The sequence below is a fragment of the Oncorhynchus gorbuscha genome, linkage group LG06 (assembly GCF_021184085.1).
Source record: "Oncorhynchus gorbuscha isolate QuinsamMale2020 ecotype Even-year linkage group LG06, OgorEven_v1.0, whole genome shotgun sequence".
In the NCBI taxonomy this organism is placed as follows: Eukaryota; Metazoa; Chordata; class Actinopteri; order Salmoniformes; family Salmonidae; genus Oncorhynchus; species Oncorhynchus gorbuscha.
In genome coordinates, this window is record NC_060178.1 from 23,985,423 (window position 1) to 24,009,307 (window position 23,885).

At 46.0% G+C, this 23,885-nt stretch overlaps 1 protein-coding gene across 2 annotated transcripts in view; it reads right to left on the bottom strand.

Annotated features, from left to right (window-relative positions):
* LOC124037724 (A disintegrin and metalloproteinase with thrombospondin motifs 10-like) overlaps window positions 1-23,885 on the bottom strand; it is a 69,374-nt gene that overhangs the window by 42,674 nt on the left and 2,815 nt on the right. The window contains exons 2-8 of one of the 2 annotated variants that reach the window (XM_046352717.1): window positions 22,207-22,585; window positions 8,885-9,255; window positions 5,152-5,308; window positions 4,694-4,896; window positions 4,086-4,169; window positions 2,551-2,696; window positions 1,370-1,413 (exon numbers count right to left, since the gene is read on the bottom strand). In XM_046352717.1, coding sequence (XP_046208673.1) covers window positions 1,370-1,413; window positions 2,551-2,696; window positions 4,086-4,169; window positions 4,694-4,896; window positions 5,152-5,308; window positions 8,885-9,255; window positions 22,207-22,312 — 1,111 coding nt within the window. In that variant the 5' untranslated portion in view covers window positions 22,313-22,585. Of the gene's footprint in view, window positions 1-1,369; window positions 1,414-2,550; window positions 2,697-4,085; window positions 4,170-4,693; window positions 4,897-5,151; window positions 5,312-8,884; window positions 9,256-22,206; window positions 22,586-23,885 lie in introns of both variants that reach the window. The other variant, XM_046352716.1, reaches the window with a different exon arrangement.

The window sequence follows — 23,885 nt, forward strand, 5'->3', positions numbered from 1 at the left end:
ATGAGACACCATTCTTGGTGTTTCGTTGATGGTGGAAAACGCTGTCTCAGGCGCCGCTCCAGAATCTCCCATAAGTGTTCAATTGGGTTGAGAACTGGTAACTGACACACACACACACACACACACACACACACACACACACACACACACACACACACACACACACACACACACACACACACACACACACACACACACACACACACACACACACACACACACACACACACACACACACACACACACACACACACACACACTTTAAACCCCCTTTGAGAACCCTCTTTCAAAGTCACTGAAATCTCTTCTTGCAGTCATGGTAGTGAAAATAATGGGCAACTGGACATTTTTATACTTGACCCTAAGCATGATGGGATGTTAATTGCTTAATTATCTCAGAAACTACACTTGGGTGGAAGCACCTGCTTTCAATCTACATTGCATCCCTCAGTTACTCAAGTGTTTCCTTTATTTTGGCAGTTATTTTACATATTTATATAAACTTAATCAAAACCTAAAAACCTAGATTCTGCATCTACATGTCACTCTAAAGGCGTCCGCATGCTTTAGTTTGGATGGCGGCTAGTGGAACTCGACGAGCAGAACAGAACGAGTGCGCTCGCATACTCCTGTAAAAGATCACTTGTAAAACGAGAAAAAAACGGCAATAGTATTGTTTGTCTGTTAATAAACTCAAGAAATCTGTCATTAAATTTCACGTGTTTGCCGAAATGATCTTAGCTGCGCAATTTTACATCTAACTAAGATGTTCAGTGCAGTATTTTTCCATTTAAAAAATATGCATGAAAACGAGTCGTCTCTCGTTGCATGACAACAAAGACTTTATTGACGAAACACTGACGAGGGGCGTAGATTTTGGCTGAAAACTCTGGCCTCCAGAAAGAAATGTATGTGCCGGCACAACCCCCCCAAAAAACCAATCGAAGTCAAAAACGAACAAAAACGTCACTAAATCTCGTTATAATATATGCACGAACTCTACCAAACTGTTTTGGCTGGGAAGCCTTAAGACTGTGCGAGTCAGTCATGCTGGTCAGATAATAATAATAATATATGCCATTTAGCAGACGCTTTTATCCAAAGCGACTTACAGTCATGTGTGCATACGTGCATACAAGATGTGGTAGTTAAGATGAGATGTGGTAGTTAAGTACTTAATAGTGAGGGAGTGCAAAGTGAAAATGAGGGCAGTTTTCTGAGTCACATCCCCTCCCCTGGCTGCTCTAGATTATATATAGTCTGACACTGAAGCTCAGTGCTTCCCAACAAGCGACCTGTGTGCAGTGTGTGTAACCAGGGTTAGCCCTCTCCTGGGCTGGGCGGGGGCAGGTTTGACCAGATGTCCTACCTAGGGTTCCACATGGCTTGTTCTTGTAGATGCAGATGTCGTACCTGGGAACAGCAAGGAAAATAAAACAGGCCATTTACTCAAATGAATAGTCTGGCAGTCGGTGCTTCCACACCCTGACAGGTACTCACACTTAAACATACAGTACATTGAGCAAAAAGCATTCACACACGTAATCACACACACAGACGGTAGTGCACATGCACACAGACATCCACTCTTTCTCTCCTCTCTCTTCTCTCTCTTTGTCTCTCCCTCCCTCCCTCTCTTTCTCCTCTCTCTCTCAGAGGCAGTAATGGACACACAACAGACTTGATAAGTGACTGATACGGTCTGAACAATGGCAGGAAATAAAAGGATGGTTACTGCAGTGTCCTCTGGACATTTTCAATCCCTCTTTGATAAAAGTTTTCATATAAAGAACCTATTTTCACAGAACTAACATCCCAAGACACTCCAAGAAAAGAGAATACAAGCGAGTAGGAACAGGGGCCCATGCATGGGCAGAGCAGCGTTTTTCAGTGAATGGTGCTCTGTTGTATCTCTCTACAGTATTGTGTTACTGCTGTTGCTGTTTTCCCCCTAAATAGAGCGCCTCTCTATTTCTGAAACTATACTTTGCTTCCTTGGCCCGGCTCAGGGCTGTCAGATTCAAGGCAGCTGTACTCTGATTCCTTCTCTCTCTCTTTCTCTCACTACCTCTTTCGTCCTTTCTCCCTCCCTCTCCACAGCGTTCTCCCTCCAGATGCTCAGTTGAGCAGAACAGCCTAAGTTTCGTCACTCCAGACAGGACCAGACACAAACGCACACTTGGCAAATATGAGAGGCCATGGGGCAAGAGAAAGAGCCAGTGAACTCAGAGGGCAGGATATGGAATCAGTTCTTACTAAAACCATAATCCAAAGAAGAATAAATTGAGCACAATATATGATCTTTTCCAATAGAATCAATAGTGGATCCTTAAGGAATTAGGCTAGAGAGGGTTTAATTATGTGTATTGACAATGCTAGCTTGTACCCTTTGGTACTAAGAGCTGTATTCTGTCTTAAGATCTGTGCACTTATCTCGAATTCTTGAGCAAGTCTCCCATTGAGGTCAATGAATGACTTATGTGAAAGTCTGAGTTGTGCATGCTTATCACACTGAATCACTAAGAATGTTCCGGTGCTGGGGGTGCTGACCTGGTGATGAGCACAGCAGTGTCGTGGTGAGCGATGCCGTTGTCTGGGATGGCGTTCCCGTTGCCATTCCGGTTCTGGATGGACTTCTGCCACTTACAGAAGCTGTCCAGGGACTTCCCTGCATGGTGGTTGATCTCTAGAGTCGGCTGACAGAGACCGAGAGGGAATACAAACTGAAACCAACATAATCTGGAAGTGTACAGTGAAATAATCAAATGACCTGTATAATCACCTTCAGGTTTTCGTAGATGTGCCAATTTTACTATCTGCAACGACCTGACAATAATTTACAGGCCTGAAGGAGTAATGAGACAGACATTCCCCATGTGGAACAATAATACATTTTTACTACATGAACAGAGTTGACCAGTTCAACCATAGCTGTGCAATGCGCCTAGTATTAAGCAGCCCAGCCCTCTGTCACGGGGCTATTGGACTGAGCTGATGAGGACAGGAGCTCCCTCTGCTTTGCTTTCTCGCTGCCATTAGCCGCCTTGGCAGAGGTGAGGGAATGCTCTCCTGGCCACAGCTGGGTAAGGCTCGTAACACAGGAATGCCCATGGTGGTGACATAACTAGTAATTGTCTCATCCCACAATCCTTCATCTCTGGGCTCAGTGGGCTGGCTAGTCTATTTTCTTTTCCAGGGGCAGTTTTCAGCTGGAAATGACAGACCCGCTCCACTCTTCTCGGCGAGACTACTTTTGGTCTTACCTCAACAGACCGAACAGCAAGAATAATAATAATACTACTGCTAATGATCATAACATTTATTTATTCATTTCTTTCTTTGTCAGATGGCATATGCCCGGGGCAAATTACAGGGGATTATTTTCAACTGTCTAGTATGAATCATACAGGTTGTTATTAGACTGCCACGCTGTCTTCACCGCAAAACCACTAGTCTCCCTCAGATACCATTTGAATCCTCCGTAGGAAGGCTTATTAGGTCCACATTACGTCAGAAAGTGTAACCCTGTCCTGGCACTCAGTCTGACCGCATGCCGTTAGCAGCACGGGGCCTGGCTGACTGGCCTGGTGGACAGGACCGGGACCAAGCACTGACATGACCTTCATGTCAATCCCCAGGCAGTAGGTGGATAAGACACTGGGCCACAGTGAGGCGTGCCTGCCTGCCCACCCGACCTGCCTGCCTGTCTGCCTGCCTGCCTGCCCGCCCGCACTGCCTGCACTTTTTCTAGAGCCCTTTTTTCTAGAGCACTAATGTGCGTCATATCAACGACCCGAGAGGTCACCAGCAACAACAAATGCAGTCATGGCTGGGCTGCTTGGCAGGTCACTCTCTCTCCACTGCCACAAACGGCTCCGCTTACAAGTTTCCACCGAGAGCAGGGGAGGAAAGAGACTTAAGCCAAGAATTTGACACAAACAAGGAGCTCATAGATGCTGGCCCGGGAAACCAAGCTGGACTGGACTGGGATGCGGAGCAGAGCAGAGGCAAGGTGGATGGATGCAGACTCCACTGAGTCCATTGAAAGGCAGAGATTGTTCCAGAATGGGTCTAGAAAAGAATACCTGGTCCTCCATGAGCAGGATGAGGCGGGTCACCACGATGTTCACTGCGTTCCCCAGGCTAGAATCCTGGAACAGTTTGGCAACCTGACCTCCAGGGAAACAAGAAAAGACCAGTCTTAAAAAGAGCTGACACATCATTCATCACTATCACTTACAACCCAAGGGAAAGACACTTGTCATTATTGACACGACTCGTGTAATTTGGGTTACTTTACAATGTGCTTCTGTAGTTTCCTCTGAATGGGCTTTTGTGACAAGATGGATGCAGAACAGTAAAATAAGGCCAACCATTCACTAGGAGGCATTCCAGACATGAGTGTGTGTAGCCATCTGAGCGACAGGGTGTGAAGTGATATCCTGTAAAAGAACTACTACTGCAGTTGTCATGACCTCAGCTACACTATCTGCAGGTGAAGACAGGAGAACCATTCAACACAGTCACAACAATCCTAGACTCAATCCTCAACACAGTCACAACAATCCTAGACTCAATCCTCAACACAGTCACAATAAAGTAGGACAATAGGAGATTATGGGGCTTTTTCAAAAAGAAAACCAGATTTTTCCACCCTGCAAGTTGTAGTGATCTGACTCGATGTGAAACTTACAATATTCATGACAGCCAGGATGTACTGCTCGATGTCCCGGCGGCCGTGGTACCCCACCATCATCTTGTCGGCCACCACCAGTGTTTCTACGTAGCGCTCTCTGCTCACAGACCTCTTCAGGGGCAGCTGGCTTCGGCTGATGGGATTGGGAGGAGTCTTCAGAGTCCTCTGCCACCAGGCCATGCCTTTACCTGGCTTCTCATCTGAGACACAGTCACACAGACAGAGGTAGGGGCTGATGGTACTGATAGAGGAAAGGGTACACTACCTGATAAGAGCCACTCCACAACATTTTGACTGATGGTAAGAGTGATATTAAGGTGAATGTATTAAAATGAGGTTATTAATCCCTGTAAATTGAGACTGCTGTACAGAGTATCATTAACGATGTTAATACAATCGTAAGTTGGATGTTTAAAGGGTCCTGTTGTGCCCAGTACCCAGACAGCTCTACCTACCAATGACACCACAGGACTGGTCCATGTACTGGTGGCGAAGAGATGACCTCTTGTAAACCACATGGGGGCGTCCCTTCCCCCTCTCCGCCCTAGTGAGGTTTTCGGCCGGGGTCAGAGGCTCGACGAGGTACTCTTCACCACCCGCCACGATCACCCCCTGCTGGAAAAGCCAGGGGCCCTCTGAAGGTTGGTGGTGACGGGACAAGAACTGACATGCACGGGAGTCCCTATCTCTGCTGTCTGTCAGGCCATTTACAGTAGCACGGTCTACAGCCAGCCCTGTGACACCTCATCTCCCCTCAGTGGATACACTACACTGACACGCACACAAAACCCACACACATTCACATGCAGCACATACGCACACACACATAACACACACATGCATACCAACACAACACATACACGCACACGCACACACACACTTTTACACTCATCATTTTCTGTTGCTACTCTGTTCGTTATTTTACTCTTATTATGATTTATCCTGATGCCTAGTCACTATACCCTGCCTTCATGTACATATCTACCTCAAATACCTTATTATTATCTATGCTGATACCTAGTCACTATACCCTGCCTTCATGTACATATCTACCTCAAATACCTTATTATTATCTATGCTGATACCTAGTCACTATACCCTGCCATCATGTACATATCTACCTCAAATACCTTATTATTATCTATGCTGATACCTAGTCACTATACCCTGCCTTCATGTACATATCTACCTCAAATACCTTATTATTATCTATGCTGATGCCTAGTCACTATACCCTGCCTTCATGTACATATCTACCTCAAATACCTTATTATTATCTATGCTGATACCTAGTCACTATACCCTGCCTTCATGTACATATCTACCTCAAATACCTTATTATTATCTATGCTGAAGCCTAGTCACTATACCCTGCCTTCATGTACATATCTACCTCAAATACCTCGTTCCTCTGCATATTGATCTGGTACTCCCTGTATATAGCTCCACATTGATCTGGTACAGGTACTCCTGTATATAGCTCCACATTGATCTGGTACAGGTACTCCCTGTATATAGCTCCACATTGATCTGGTACAGGTACTCCCTGTATATAGCTCCACATTGATCTGGTACTGGTACTCCCTGTATATAGCTCCACATTGATCTGGTACTCCCTGTATATAGCTCCACATTGATGTGGTACTGGTACTCCTGTATATAGCTCCACATTGATCTGGTACTGGTACTCCCTGTATATAGCTCCACATTGATCTGGTACTCCCCGTATATAGCTCCACATTGATCTGGTACTGGTAGTCCTGTATATAGCTCCACATTGATCTGGTACTGGTACTCCTGTATATAGCTCCACATTGATCTGGTACTCCCCGTATATAGCTCCACATTGATCTGGTACTGGTAGTCCTGTATATAGCTCCACATTGATCTGGTACTGGTACTCCCTGTATATAGCTCCACATTGATCTGGTACTCCCTGTATATAGCTCCACATTGATCTGGTACTGGTACTCCCTGTATATAGCTCCACATTGATCTGGTACTCCCTGTATATAGCTCCACATTGATCTGGTACAGGTATCCCTGTATATAGCTCCACATTGATCTGGTACTCCCTGTATATAGCTCCACATTGATCTGGTACTCCCTGTATATAGCTCCACATTGATCTGGTACTCCCCGTATATAGCTCCACATTGATCTGGTACTGGTAGTCCTGTATATAGCTCCACATTGATCTGGTACTCCCCGTATATAGCTCCACATTGATCTGGTACTGGTAGTCCTGTATATAGCTCCACATTGATCTGGTACTGGTACTCCCTGTATATAGCTCCACATTGATCTGGTACTCCCTGTATATAGCTCCACATTGATCTGGTACTGGTACTCCCTGTATATAGCTCCACATTGATCTGGTACTCCCTGTATATAGCTCCACATTGATCTGGTACAGGTATCCCTGTATATAGCTCCACATTGATCTGGTACTCCCTGTATATAGCTCCACATTGATCTGGTACTCCCTGTATATAGCTCCACATTGATCTGGTACAGGTACTCCCTGTATATAACTCCACATTGATCTGGTATTCCCTGTATATAGCTCCACATTGATCTGGTATTACCTGTATATAACTCCACATTGATCTGGTACTCCCTGTATATAACTCCACATTGATCTGGTATTCCCTGTATATAACTCCACATTGATCTGGTACTCCCTGTATATAACTCCACATTGATCTGGTACTCCCTGTATATAACTCCACATTGATCTGGTATTCCCTGTATATAACTCCACATTGATCTGGTACTCCCTGTATATAACTCCACATTGATCTGGTATTCCCTGTATATAACTCCACATTGATCTGGTACTCCCTGTATATAACTCCACATTGATCTGGTATTCCCTGTATATAGCTCCACATTGATCTGGTACTCCCTGTATATAACTCCACATTGATCTGGTACTCCCTGTATATAACTCCACATTGATCTGGTATTCCCTGTATATAGCTCCACATTGATCTGGTACTCCCTGTATATAGCTCCACATTGATCTGGTATTCCCTGTATATGGTTCTATTCTTGTGTATTTTATTTTATTCCTCTTGTGTTGCTATTTTTATTTTTATTTGTATTATAATTTTTAACTCTGCCTTGCTGGGAAGGGCTCTTAAGCATGCATTTCACAGTTAGGTCTACATCCGTTGTATCTGGCACATGTGACAAATACATTTTTACTTGATTTGATATAGTACATACTGTAACTATCCCTGGCCTGGATGATAATCATATCAGTCTCTCATCAGCCTGGGCCTAAACAAACACAGGCTCTCACCTCGCTCCTAAACTGCTCTGTAGGTCAGATACATAGGGAGAGTGATCCTATCTTAGTGGGGATTCATGAGTCTTTCCACAGAGAGGAGATGGGGAGACGCTGTAACACTTCCCCTGATTAGATCTTTTGGCTGCAGCCTCCGAGGGTCACACTGAGTCTCTACAATAGCGGCACACTTTCAGAGTGCACCTAATCCTGTAATGTGTTTAGTGATGCTCTCGTGGACACACAGCGGATTCCCTGCTGAATTAAGTTACGCTAGTCTGACCACAAGTAATTATGTGTGGGGTTTATTAACACTTTGTGAGCAGATTCAATCCTTGGTTGTATTTACCCCTGTTATTATGGGCCCAATTAGTTATTAGCTGTAACGACATCACAAGAATCAATGGACAAGGAGAATGCTTTTATCTGTCAAAAGGCATATTGGAATTGTATTATTTGACTGATTTCATTCCATCAAAAAGGTCTGCCGTGGGCGGTGGTGCTAGCTGGCTACTGAATGGTCGAGACGTACAGCTGTGAACATGCCTTAGTGATGTTATGAGTTGTGACCAGCAGGGGAAATCTGGTGATAAGAATGGGCTTTGGGAATACCTTGTTTACGCAGGTGCATTACTGTTCCAGGCCTAGAATAGTATGTGGCCAGACAGATGCCCTGGTCTAGTTCAGGGTCAGAGCTAACCTGGTACACAGAATCATAATGTTACACTCAGAGGAATCCTCTGGAGCTCCATTAGCCCTGGGTCCCCTGAGGCCAAGGACAACAGCACGACAACACAACAGGGCAACAAGACAACAGGACATCAGGACAACAAGACAAGAGACTATAGGACAACAGGCCAGTGGTGCTAGCAGTACTAGATGGGTCAGGTTCTTACCAGGCCGTTACAGTTGCTGAGAGCCACCATGCTGGAGTGGGGCTGACCCTGCAGGTGGCCTACATAGAGACACTGGGGGGCATAAGGGTGGCTCCAGGCCAGACGGCCCCTCCTCCAGTACTCCACACGGAACTGGTGGGACAGCAGGCCCCCCTGCAGGGTCAAGTTGAGGAAGAAGTTAGTTTTGGTGGTGGAGAGTTGGTAGTACAGCTGGGACAGGTCCTGTTGCTGGTCCTCAGCACTGCGGTGGCTCCGCCGGTGGTGGTTGGGGCTGTCTGCACCTCCATCCTCTGTGTCCAGGGTCTCGCCCTGCGGCCCCACACGAACCGGGATGACAATTTCATACTGGCCCAGGCTGGACAGGAACGTAGCTGGACAGAGACAGAGAGAGGAGAGAGAGAGCGACAGAGCACAAATGTCAAATTTGACATTTCAATTCAACTTTGGTCAAATATACAGTATGTGCATTATCATCAAGGCTTAAAGCTCTCGAGGACAGGCCAGAGTCAGTCGTGATTAGTGAGATTCTTGAGGACTTCTCAGTCTACGCTATCCCTCCCAAGGCCAAAGGATGTCTCCATGGCAACCCTGAAATCGTATACTTCCTGTCTCCGGCTTTGCGCCCGGAGATTTATTGTCCAAACACGACGCTCCAAACACTGCACTAACAGGGGAAAGGTAAACAGAAATGAGCCCAGTTTTCATCGAGGCCTTTAGCCTTGTTTTGTGGAGAAACAGCCCTCCCCACTGAGAGTAAACAGGCAGGGATTAGTGTCTGTACCTTAAGTCTATGCCCGGCCTCTCTGTATACATGGCCAGGCCAGCATAAACAAACAGCAAGCACCATTACAGCTCCCCAGACCCCTCCAACCCCTAGACCCATTTCACATCCTTCAGCACATTCTGCAACGGCCAGTTATAGGATCTTTGAATAACTCCCCTACACCATTTTAGACAACATACACAAATTGCCCCAAATAAAAAGTAGTATTTTCATGTTATTTACATAGGAAAGCCTCATGGAGGGCTGGAGTGGACTGGGCAGCATTCAGATAAAATAGATTGTTTCAAAAGTCTACCGTACCCCCAATCTCGCCTCCTCCATCATCCCCTCCACCCCTACGTGGATCCACAGCTGTACAGCTGCTCCGCGTGCCCTGATTGCCTGCCTGCCTGCTTTGCTCTGTGGCGCTCTCTCTGCAGCGCAGCAGTAATCTGTCCAGACACAGCCACCTGATAAGCCTGTCTAATTAATGAGTGTGAGGCAGCTAGTGGGCTGACTTGGCCCCACCACTGTTTTCATAAGGCTGCCATACGGCTGTCGGTCCTCTCCCAATGAACTGTGCCCACATGTGCAGGGTACTTCAAAAGGGAAATATGGTTGGTACAATGGAAATGAGGGGAGCAAAGTTGTCTGTACAGTATAAGAGTACAGTAAGTCTTAGTCTGGTCTGAAGGGTCACATGGCTTCTGATCCTCTCCCAGGTCCCCTACTGGTTCAGAGGCTCAGCCATCTATAGGTCATCACACAGTGCTCATGTTATCACAAGACAAAATTGGGCATAAAACTGATGGTAAGCTGCTCCAAGCCCATTTTGATCTATTATCTAATCCCCAGGAGGAAGAAACTATCATTACTTACCAATAAACACAACCGGTAAAACAGAGAGGCCCATAAAAGAGTGCTCACCTTTTAGCAAATAAACTGCCATACGCACTACCCAGGATTTGGTTTATTTGAGCTTTTAGAAGAAAGCAACCTTTAATTAGCCTCTTTAAAAATAGAAAAGGAAACAAGAACAGTGGCCCTTTTTACTGTAACGTTCCCAGAGAGGCTACTACCTCCCTTTCTCTTTTTCTCTCTCTCTCTCTGCACCAGATGTTCTGCAGCTGTCTCTAGATTGGGCAGAGTGGTGAGAGGCTCTCTGGTCTCTCTCTCCAGTCTGTCATCCATGCCTGGCTGAAAGAGTCAATCTCAGCCTCAGTCACCATAGGGCCCTGTCAGCAGTTCCTCTACTCAATGCTCATAACTCTGCTCTCAGCTCTGTCTGCCCTGTCTGTCACCATCTCTGTCTCCCTCCATGTCTCCTTGTCTGTCAGTATTTGCCTGCCTGCCTGCCTGCCTGCCTGCCTGCCTGCCTGCCTGCCTGCCTGCCTGCCTGCCTGCCTGCCTGCCTGCCTCTGTCTGTCTGTCTGTCTGTCTGTCTGTCTGTCTGTCTGTCTGTCTGTCTGTCTGTCTGTCTGTCTCGTCTCGTCTCGGCCTGGGACAGTTGACTGTCTGAGTTATAAGACTGTGGTGCGGATCCTCAGTCTGAGGGAAAAGTTATACACATATACAGTGCATTAGGAACGTATTCAGATGCCTTGACTTTTTCCACATTTTGTTACATCACAGTCTTATTCTAAAAGGGATTAAATTACATGTTTTCCTCATCAATCTACACTAGCGGTCGACCGATTAATCAGCATGGCCGATTAATTAGAGCCGATAAAAACGTTTTCATAACAATCAGTAATGGGCCTTTTTGGGCGCCGATTATGGCAGATTACATTGAAATCCACGAGGAAACTGCGTGCCAGCCTGACCACCTGTTACACGAGTGCAGCGTCAAAAGGACCTTGTGGCTGAGAGGAGCCATGGTAAATTGCTAGCTAGCATTAAACTTATCTTATAAAATACAATCAATTGTAAATCATGCAGCGCCTTGTGTCACGGTTTTATAGAAATAACACGTCGGTACATACAAGAGTTTTATATCGGCTGAAAGCTTACATTTTTCTTAATATAACTGCACTGTCCAATTTACAGTAGCTATTACTGTGAAAAGAATGCCATGCTATTGTTTGAGGAGAGCTCCTAACAACAAGCTGGACTTTTTTCACCTCTGAAGTTGAAATGTCTACATACATTCTGAAATCTTGTTCTGATTTATCATCCAACGGGTCCCAGAGATAACATGAAGTGTTGTTTTGTTAGATAAAGGTCCATATAGCATACACGATCGATTTTGTATTTCCACTCGTTCAATTTGCAAAGAAAAGAATCTGTGAATATCTAACCCTAAATGTTGTTTCAACCAATTAAATCACATTTGTATGTATTCCTCAGAGATCCTAGAACGTAACCAGACTTCACTATATCATTTGGGGTTCAGTATATCCTATAGGACACCAAATTTGGTCAGAGAGCGACGCCTTCATGGCACGACGATGACGAGGATGGTCTTCACTTGATCGACTATAATTTTGTCAAATAAGCATCAATTGGGGTCAAATAAAGCTAGCTAGATAGGCAATGAGCTGTGCTTTACGTGAGTATCCAGAAACCCTGTGTCTGTCGGGAAAATGTAGCTGCTAACCTTGTGCGACAGCCATCCTTTTCGTTTTGGACTAAAATTATAATAATATTCAGAGTTATGAAGTTATGAAAACTGGTTGTTTGCACATGTTGAACTTATAATATGGCTACTAATACTGGAAAAGCTCAATCAAGGTCCAAGTATACAGATTTGACAATATTCTTGCAGAAAAATGTAATATGAATGTAAATGTCTCCTTCAAGATTTGCCCAAATGTACCTGGATGACTTCACACTAAATGTTATGTAGTTTGCTCATACTTCAAGTTATGCAATATGCATATCCTAGCTTCAGGGCCTGAGCTCGTTTCACAAATGTCCCTAACCATAAACATCAATAACTTTCTTAAAATCAATACACAGAAGTATAATTTTTTTAATGTGAATATTTAGTAAAAAAGAAATTCATGTTAACAGGCAATATTAACTGAAGGAATTGTGTCACTTCTCTTGCGTTCATATTTAGTTCACATATAGTTAAAAGAAATTCATGTTAACAGGCAATATTAACTAAAGGAATTGTGTCACTTCTCTTGCAATCGCATTTAGTTCACATATAGTTAGAAGAAATTCATGTTAGCAGGCCATATTAACTAAGGAAATTGTGTCACTTCTCTTGCGTTCTCTTGCGTTTTACATAATTATGACATAACATTGAAGGTTGTGCAATGTAACAGCAATATTTAGACTTAGGGTTGCCACCCGTTCGAAAATATACGGAACAGTTACGTATTTCACTGAAATAATAAACGTTTTGTTTTCGAAATGATAGTTTCCGGATCAGACCATATTTATGACCAAAGGCTCGTATTTCTGTGTTTATTATATTATAATTAAGTCTGATTTGATATTTGTTAGAACAGTCTGGCTGAGAGGTGGTAGGCAGCAACAGGCTCATAAGCATTCATTCAAACAGCACTTTACTGCATTTTGCCAGCAGCTCTTAGCAATTCTAGAAACACAGCGCTGTTGATGACTTCAAGCCTACCAACTCCTGAGATTCGGCTGGCAAAAGTGCCTATAAGAACATCAAATAGCCAAAGGTATATGAAAAACAAATGGTATAGAGGGAAATAGTCGACACATCATAATTCATATAATAACTACAACCTAAAACTTCTTAACTGGGAATATTGAAGAACTGGGAATATTGAACCACCAGCAAAAACCAAGCCACGGGTAACCAAAAAAGTGTTAAACAAATCAAATATATTTTATATTTCAGATTCTTCAAAGTTAGCCACCCTTTGCCTTGATGACAGTTTGCACATTCTTGGCATTCTCTCAACCAGCTTCATGAGGTAGTCACCTGAAATGCATTTCAATTAACAGATGTGCCTTGTAAAAAGTTCATTTGTGGAATATCTTTCCTTTTTAATGTATTTGAGCCAATTAGTTGTGTGGTGACAAGGTAGAGGTGGTATACAGAAGATAGCCCTATTTGGTAAAAGACCAAGTCCATATTATGGCAATAACAGCTCAAATAAGCAAAGAGAAATGACAGTCTATCATTACTTTAAGACATGAAAGTCAGGCAATACGGAAAATTTGAAGAACTTTGAAAGTTTCTTCAAGTGCAGTCGCAAAAACCATAAAGCGCTATGATGAAACTGGCTCTCATGAGGACCGTCACAGGAAAGGAAGACCCAGTGTTACCACTGCTGCAGAAGATAAGTTCATTAGAGTTAACAGCACCTCAGATTGTAGACCAAATAAATGCCTCTCAAGAGTTCAAGTAACAGACACATCTCAACATCAACTGTTCAGAGAACACTGCATGAATCAGACCTTCGTGGTCGAAATCCTGCAAAGAAACCACTAAGAAGACACCAATAAGAAGAAGAGACTTGCCTGGGCCAAGAAACATGAGCAATGGACATTAGACCGGTGGAAATCTGTCCTCTGGTCTGATGAGTCCAAATTTGAGATTTTTGGTTCCAACCCGCTGTGTCTTTGTGAGACGCAGAGTAGGTGAACGGATGATCTCCACATGTGTGGTTCCCACCGTGAAGCATGGAGGCAGAGGTGTGATAGTGTGGGGGTGCTTTGCTGGTGACACTATCTGTGATTTATTTAGAATTCAAGGCACACTTAACCAGAATGTCTATCACAGCATTCTGCAGCGATACGCCATCACATCTGGTTTGCGCTTAGTGAGACTATCATTTGTTTTTCAACAGGACAATGACCCACCACACCTCCAATCTGTGTAAGGGCTATTTTACCAAGGAGAGTGGAGTGCTGCATCAGATGACCTGGCCTCCACAATCACCCAACCTCAACCCAACTGAGATGGTTTGGGTTGGACCGCAGAGTGAAGGAAATGTCATGTTTTGTCATTTATTATCTTGTCTTGTCCCTGTGCTTCCCATTCTATTCGTTTCCCTCTGCTGGTCTTATTAGGTTCTTTCCCTCTTTCTATCCCTCTCTCTCCCCCTCCCTCTCTCACTCTCTCGCTCTCTCTTCTCTCTATCGTTCCGTTCCTGCTCCCAGCTGTTCCTATTCCCCTAATCATCATTTAGTCTTCCCACACCTGTTCCCGATCCTTTTCCCTGATTAGAGTCCCTATTTCACTCCTTGTTTCCCGTACCTGCCCTGTCGGTTCCTCATTTATAATTCACCGTGCTGTGTCTATGTTTTGCCCTGTCGTGTCGTGTTTCCCTCAGATGCTGCGTGGTGAGCAGGTGTCTGAGTCTGCTAGGTTCAAGTGCCTTCCCGAGGCAACCTGCAGTTCTCGATCAAGTCTCCAGTCCGTTCTCGTCTTTACGTGTAGTATTATGCTTTTTGTTTTGTAAAGTTTATTCTGGATTAAATACTCTGTTTTCGCCAAGTCGCTTTTGGGTCCTCATTCACCTGCATGACAGAAGAAACCGACCAAGGAATGGACCCAGCGACTACAGACGCTCGTAACACTGCCGTCGAGATCCAAGGAGCCATGCTCGGCAGACACGAGCAGGAATTGTCTGCTGCTCGCCATGCCGTGGAGAGCCTGGCCGCTCAGGTTTCCGACCTCTCTGGACAGTTCCAGAGTCTTCGTCTCGTGCCACCTGTTACTTCCTGGCCTGCCGAGCCTCCAGAACCTAGGGTTAATAACCCACCTTGCTACTCCGGGCAGCCCACTGAGTGCCGCTCCTTTCTCACCCAGTGTGAGATTGTGTTCTCTCTCCAACCCAACACATACTCTAGAGAGAGAGCTCGGGTTGCTTACGTCATTTCACTCCTTACTGGCCGGGCCCGAGAGTGGGGCACAGCTATCTGGGAGGCAAGGGCTGATTGTTCTAACAATTACCAGAACTTTAAAGAGGAGATGATTCGGGTTTTTGACCGTTCAGTTTTTGGTGGGGAGGCTTCTAGGGTCCTGGCTTCCCTATGCCAAGGTGATCGATCCATAACGGATTACTCTATAGAGTTTCGTACTCTTGCTGCCTCTAGTGACTGGAACGAGCCGGCGCTGCTCGCTCGTTTTCTGGAGGGACTCCACACAGTGGTCAAAGATGAGATTCTCTCTCGGGAGGTTCCTTCCAGTGTGGACTCTTTGATTGCTCTCGCCATCCGCATAGAACGACGGGTAGATCTTCGTCACCAGGCTCGTGGAAGAGAGCTCGCATCAACGGTGTTTCCCTGCTCCGCATCGCAACCATCTCCCTCCTCTGGCTCTGAGACTGAGCCCATGCAGCTGGGAGGGATTCGCATCTCGACTAAGGAGAGGGAACGGAGGATCACCAACCGCCTGTGCCTCTATTGCGGATTTGATGGACATTTTGTTAATTCATGTCCAGTAAGAGGCCAGAGCCCATCAGTAAGCGGAGGGCTACTGGTGAGCGCTACTACTCAGGTCTCTTCATCTAGATCTTGTACTACTATGTCGGTCCATCTACGCTGGACCGGTTCGGGTGCTACATGCAGTGCCTTGATTGACTCTGGGGCTGAGGGTTGTTTCATGGACGAAGCATGGGTTCGGAAACATAACATTCCTTTCAGACAGTTAGACAAGCCTACGCCCATGTTTGCCTTAGATGGTAGTCATCTTCCCAGTATCAGATTTGAGACACTACCTTTAACTCTCACAGTATCTGGTAACCACAGTGAGACTATTTCTTTTTTGATTTTTCGTTCACCTTTCACACCTGTTGTTTTGGGTCATCCCTGGCTAGTATGTCATAATCCTTCTATTAATTGGTCTTGTAATTCTATCCTATCCTGGAACGTATCTTGTCATGTGAAGTGCTTAATGTCTGCCATCCCTCCCATTTCTTCTGTCCCCACTTCTCAGGAGGAACCTGGCGATTTGACAGGAGTGCCGGAGGAATATCATGATCTGCGCACGGTCTTCAGTCGGTCCCGAGCCAACTCCCTTCCTCCTCACCGGTCGTATGATTGTAGTATTGATCTCCTTCCGGGGACCACTCCTCCTCGGGGTAGACTATACTCTCTGTCGGCTCCCGAACGTAAGGCTCTCGAGGATTATTTATCTGTGTCTCTTGACGCCGGTACCATAGTGCCTTCTTCCTCTCCGGCCGGGGCGGGGTTCTTTTTGTTAAGAAGAAGGACGGTACTCTGCGCCCTGCGTGGATTATCGAGGGCTGAATGACATAACGGTTAAGAATCGTTATCCGCTTCCCCTTATGTCATCAGCCTTCGAGATTCTGCAGGGAGCCAGGTGCTTTACTAAGTTGGACCTTCGTAACGCTTACCATCTCGTGCGCATCAGAGAGGGGGACGAGTGGAAAACGGCGTTTAACACTCCGTTAGGGCATTTTGAGTACCGGGTTCTGCCGTTTGGTCTCGCCAATGCGCCAGCTGTTTTTCAGGCATTAGTTAATGATGTTCTGAGAGACATGCTGAACATCTTTGTTTTTGTCTATCTTGACGATATCCTGATTTTTTCACCGTCACTCGAGATTCATGTTCAGCACGTTCGACGTGTTCTACAGCGCCTTTTAGAGAATTGTCTCTACGTAAAGGCTGAGAAGTGCTCTTTTCATGTCTCCTCCGTTACTTTTCTCGGTTCCGTTATTTCCGCTGAAGGCATTCAGATGGATTCCGCTAAGGTCCAAGCTGTCAGTGATTGGCCCGTTCCAAGGTCACGTGTCGAGTTGCAGCGCTTTTTAGGTTTCGCTAATTTCTATCGGCGTTTCATTCGTAATTTCGGTCAAGTTGCTGCCCCTCTCACAGCTCTTACTTCTGTCAAGACGTGTTTTAAGTGGTCCGGTTCCGCCCAGGGAGCTTTTGATCTTCTAAAAGAACGTTTTACGTCCGCTCCTATCCTCGTTACTCCTGACGTCACTAGACAATTCATTGTCGAGGTTGACGCTTCAGAGGTAGGCGTGGGAGCCATTCTATCCCAGCGCTTCCAGTCTGACGATAAGGTTCATCCTTGCGCTTATTTTTCTCATCGCCTGTCGCCATCTGAGCGCAACTATGATGTGGGTAACCGTGAACTGCTCGCCATCCGCTTAGCCCTAGGCGAATGGCGACAGTGGTTGGAGGGGGCGACCGTTCCTTTTGTCGTTTGGACAGACCATAAGAACCTTGAGTACATCCGTTCTGCCAAACGACTTAATGCCCGTCAAGCTCGTTGGGCGTTGTTTTTCGCTCGTTTCGAGTTTGTGATTTCTTACCGTCCGGGTAGCAAGAACACCAAGCCTGATGCCTTATCCCGTCTGTTTAGTTCTTCTGTGGCTTCTACTGATCCCGAGGGGATTCTTCCTTATGGGCGTGTTGTCGGGTTGACAGTCTGGGGAATTGAAAGACAGGTTAAGCAAGCACTCACGCACACTGCGTCGCCGCGCGCTTGTCCTAGTAACCTCCTTTTCGTTCCTGTTTCCACTCGTCTGGCTGTTCTTCAGTGGGCTCACTCTGCCAAGTTAGCTGGTCATCCCGGTGTTCGAGGCACTCTTGCGTCTATTCGCCAGCGCTTTTGGTGGCCGACTCAGGAGCGTGACACGCGCCGTTTCGTGGCTGCTTGTTCGGACTGCGCGCAGACTAAGTCGGGTAACTCTCCTCCTGCCGGTCGTCTCAGACCGCTCCCCATTCCTTCTCGACCATGGTCTCACATCGCCCTAGACTTCATTACCGGTCTGCCTTTGTCTGCGGGGAAGACTGTGATTCTTACGGTTGTCGATAGGTTCTCTAAGGCGGCACATTTCATTCCCCTCGCTAAACTTCCTTCCGCTAAGGAGACGGCACAAATCATTATCGAGAATGTGTTCAGAATTCATGGCCTCCCGTTAGACGCCGTTTCAGACAGAGGCCCGCAATTCACGTCACAGTTTTGGAGGGAGTTCTGTCGTTTGATTGGTGCGTCCGTCAGTCTCTCTTCCGGGTTTCATCCCCAGTCTAACGGTCAAGCAGAGAGGGCCAATCAGACGATTGGTCGCATACTACGCAGCCTTTCTTTCAGAAACCCTGCGTCTTGGGCAGAACAGCTCCCCTGGGCAGAATACGCTCACAACTCGCTTCCTTCGTCTGCTACCGGGTTATCTCCGTTTCAGAGTAGTCTGGGTTATCAGCCTCCTCTATTCTCTTCCCAGCTTGCCGAGTCCAGCGTTCCCTCCGCTCAAGCGTTTGTCCAACGTTGTGAGCGCACCTGGAGGAGGGTGAGGTCTGCACTTTGCCGCTACAGGGCACAGACTGTGAGAGCCGCCAATAAACGCAGGATTAAGAGTCCTAGGTATTGTTGCGGCCAGAGAGTGTGGCTTTCCACTCGCAACCTTCCGCTTACGACAGCTTCTCGTAAGTTGACTCCGCGGTTCATTGGTCCGTTCCGTGTCTCCCAGGTCGTCAATCCTGTCGCTGTGCGACTGCTTCTTCCGCGACATCTTCGTCGCGTCCATCCTGTCTTCCATGTCTCCTGTGTTAAGCCCTTTCTTCGCACCCCCGTTCGTCTTCCCTCCCCCCTCCCGTCCTTGTCGAGAGCGCACCTATTTACAAGGTACATAAGATCATGGACATGCGTTCTCGGGGACGGGGTCACCAATACTTAGTGGATTGGGAGGGTTACGGTCCTGAGGAGAGGAGTTGGGTTCCGTCTCGGGACGTGCTGGACCGTTCACTCATTGATGATTTCCTCCGTTGCCGCCAGGATTCCTCCTCGAGTGCGCCAGGAGGCGCTCGGTGAGTGGGGGGGTACTGTCATGTTTTGTCATTTATTATCTTGTCTTGTCCCTGTGCTTCCCATTCTATTCGTTTCCCTCTGCTGGTCTTATTAGGTTCTTTCCCTCTTTCTATCCCTCTCTCTCCCCCTCCCTCTCTCACTCTCTCGCTCTCTCTTCTCTCTATCGTTCCGTTCCTGCTCCCAGCTGTTCCTATTCCCCTAATCATCATTTAGTCTTCCCACACCTGTTCCCGATCCTTTTCCCTGATTAGAGTCCCTATTTCACTCCTTGTTTCCCGTACCTGCCCTGTCGGTTCCTCATTTATAATTCACCGTGCTGTGTCTATGTTTTGCCCTGTCGTGTCGTGTTTCCCTCAGATGCTGCGTGGTGAGCAGGTGTCTGAGTCTGCTAGGTTCAAGTGCCTTCCCGAGGCAACCTGCAGTTCTCGATCAAGTCTCCAGTCCGTTCTCGTCTTTACGTGTAGTATTATGCTTTTTGTTTTGTAAAGTTTATTCTGGATTAAATACTCTGTTTTCGCCAAGTCGCTTTTGGGTCCTCATTCACCTGCATGACAGGAAAAGCGGCCAACAAGTGCTAAGCATATGTGGGAACTCATTCAAGGCTGTTGGAAAAGCATTCCAGGTGAAGCTGGTTGAGAGAATGCCAAGAGTCTGCAAAGCTGTCATCAAGGCAAAGGGTGCCTACATTCAAGAATCTAAAATCTAAAATATATGTTGATGTGTTTAACACTTTTTGGGTTACAACATGATTCCATATGTTTTATTTCTTCATTTTGATGTCTTCACTATTATTATACAATGTAGACAATAGTAAAAATAAAGAAAAACCCTTGAATGAGTAGGTGTGTCCAAACCTTTGACTGGTACTGTATAGATTTCATGAAATGGTTTAATAACCCTGAACTAAATGACTTAATGCCACTACCACAATGGCTTACCTCATTATTCACTTATTTCAAGGGAAAAGGGAGAGAATATTGTTTATAAAATAAAACAATTCTCCAACTACGCCATGTCTGCATATTTGTCCTCTCTTTCTTTTAAATAAACACAAAGACACTAGCCAAATATACTCTGCAGCTTGTCTAGAATTGCAGCAGCAAATATAGGCAGATTTCATGCCCTCAGCAAATTTCCCATTTTCTAATTCTGTTTTTGTTGAAGGTTTTAATCTAGAATGACTTAAAGGGGTTACCATTCTGTGAGATAACAACTTACACTTGGCCAGGAGTCAATATCCATTTTGGGAGACATGACAAGTGTGGAGGAATCTAACAGTGGTGCTGTAATGTATAAGGCCAGACGTACTGCAATTGAATTTCAAACCATTAACAAATTAAGCTATGACCTACTTGTTGCATTTTCCAGTGAATACTTGTGATAAATGCTAACTAATAAAAAAATATTACCATCAATCATCAATGAAGCTGGTTTCATTTGTGTGTTAGAAAAGTGTCCTTCTGGCCTCCCGAGTGGCGCAGCAGTCTAAGGCGTCACTACAGACCCGGGTTCGATCCCGGGCTGTGTCACAACCGTCCGTGATCGGGTGTCCCATAGGGCGGCACACAATTGGCCTAGTGTCGTCCGGGTTAGGGGAGGGTTTGGCCGGGGGGGGGGCTTTAATTGGCTCATCGCACTCGAGCGACTCCTTGTGGCGGGCCAGGCGCCTGCAGGCTGACAGTGCTCGGCAGTTGAACGGTGTTTCCTCTGACACATTGGTGCAGCTGGCTTCCGGGTTAAGCTGGCAGGTGTTAAGAAGCGTTGTTTGGTGGGTCACGTTTCGGAGGGCACATGATTCGACCTTCACCTCTCCTGAGCCCTTTGGGGAGTTGCGGTGATGAAACAAGATCGTAATTGGATCACAATTGTATATCACAAAAAGGGGGTAAAATACAACAACAACAAAAATGTTTTTTTTAAAGTGTCCTTCGAGAGCTCAGTTTAAACAGAGAACCTAAATGAATGGACCTGTCACGCCCTGACCTTAGAGATCATTTATTCTCTATTTTGGGTTATGTCAGGGTGTGACTCGGGTGGGCATTCTAGTTTTGTTATATTTTGTTATATTCTATGTCGGCCTGGTATGGTTCCCAATCAGAGGCAGCTATCGTTGTCTCTGATTGGGGATCATATTTAGGCAGCCTTTTCCCACCTGTTTGTTGTGGGATCTTATTTTGTGTAAAGTTGCTGGTTAGTACTACATAGCTTCACGTTAGTTTCTTTCTTCTTTATTGTTTTTTGCTGCTTCACATGAAATAAAGATGATGAACCCAACCCACGCTGCACCTTGGTCCGATTCTTACAACAACGTTCGTGACATGGCCTGTGGTGGTTTTTAAGGAAGCAGTATGGCAGACAATTGGAAACATGACGTACAGGGTGCAGAGGTTAAGCATAGGAAATACACAATCAGTGCCTTGTTCTGCATGACAAGCCATGGACACTCTGGGTATTTACGTCCGAGCCTAAATGGGATTGGTCTGGCTGAGGAGTGGTGGGGTTAGTGTTAGGGGGTTGGCGCATGGCTCTCTGTCTCTGGAGTTGATTCGTGAGGGCAGGGTTCAAGTTTAGCAGGGCCACTACCCTGGTGTGTGGGTCAGGTTAGAAGACGCCCTCCCCACTGTATGGAACAGCTCATTGAATTGGTCCTTTACCTGCTTGAGTGAGGCACCAGGACTGGAAATGTTGAAGCACTTTCACAGTTCAGGATAGAGAATAATACAATATGATAGCAATAATAACATACTGCAATCATACTGTATATTCAGGATCAACATTTATACATTTAAACATGTCCATTTATGTCAAACAGAAGAGAGGAATGGAGTCGACCCGATCTCTGCTCACCTTGTGACTGGGTGAACTTTTCAGCAGTCTGACTTTCTGCGACCTCGGTGGCAACCATGACGATGATGACAACAATGCAGGCCAAGGTCCTCCATAGCATTTCCATGGTTACTACAGCAAGCTTCAGTGCGGTCCCCAGGCCTCTGTCCCAACATGTCTTCTGCCCTCTGATGCCCCTCGCTCACCAATGGGACGCAGTGCACTCAAGGGCCATGGTAGCAGGATAGAGCTCCAGAGACTGTACTGGAGAGCTCTGGACACACAGCCTCTCTGCTTCTGTCTCTCTGGTAGAACCACGGTCAGGAGAAGATTCTGATAGAGAGACTGTCTCTGAGTACAGCAGCAGCAACAGCGGACTCTATAATGTCCTGTGGCCTCTCTGTGGAAGAGAAACAGGTTAGTGTGAGGGGAGAGTGGGGAGGGAGAGAGAGAGGGCATGAGATCCACCTGACCCAAATGGTTCCCCTCTGACAACACAAATATATCTAGTCTGTAGTCAGTGCCTCATAAACAGCCATCTCCCACTGCGTCTTCAGCTAATCAATCATTCCTCCTGTCACAGGAAAACTGTGGCTGACAATCTGACGACTAGGATTTGCAAGTCTCGACCTGGGGGCCACTGTGTCTATTTTAGTGGTCTGAAATGAGTTAAAGCAGAATGGAAGACATTGATCTTTTAAAACGCTGTGCTTAGGCTGAGTAGGGTTGGAAGTGGGTGCTACGTCAGTGGCTGTGGAGGAAAATGACCCACACTCACTTTGGGCCTAATGTGGCCTGGCCCCATTACAGGATAGAGGCAGACACACAGCGAGAATAGGCCATTAGCCACAGATCAGGCATTTGTTGGGAAATCAAAAATGGCCTTTGAAAAAGCAACATTGGTTATTATTACATTAAAACACTAAAGATGTCCTTTTCACCATTGCACTTTGAAGTGTACAGAGGAGTTAAAAGCCGATTTACAGTAACATTGTGACTTTTGTTCCTAAGCCGTTTTGGCAATGTCATTGAGAGGCCCAAACCCAATCTTTGATACCGTTCCCTGCCACACTGCCCACCTCCCTCCATTCCCCCTCTATCGCTCTCTCAGTGTGTCTGAGTAAAGAACAGAGCAGAGACACTGGCTCAGATGGGATGGCTGGCGGAAAACCAACTGTAGGCAAAGGTAATCGGAAGCAGATGGGAAATTATTTGGCGACAAGCGTGAGGGAACAAGTTGCTTGCCTCCTGACAAAAAAATGACTAACAGGGAGTTCAAAGCTCAAGGGGCTGAAAGAGAGATGGGAGAGAGAGAGTGTGCTGTTCAGTCCAGCTGGGAGAGACGTTCTTGAATACTAACACACCGGTTATGAATACGTGTAGGTGTGTATTTGTGTGTGTGTGTGTGTGTGTGTGTGTGTGTGTGTGTGTGTGTGTGTGTGTGTGTGTGTGTGTGTGTGTGTGTGTGTGTGTGTGTGTGTGTGTGTGTGTGTGTGTGTGTGTGTGTGTGTGTGTGTGTGTGTGGTTTTACTATCCTTGTTGGGAGCAGAAGTCCTCACAAGGATAGCAAAACAAGGAAAGTAGGGACATTTTGCCAGTCCCCACAAGGAAAAAAGCTATTTTAGGGTTAGGTGTTAGGGTTAGGAGTTAGGGGTTAGGTTAAGGGTTAGGTTTAGGGTTAGGGAAAATATGATTTTTAA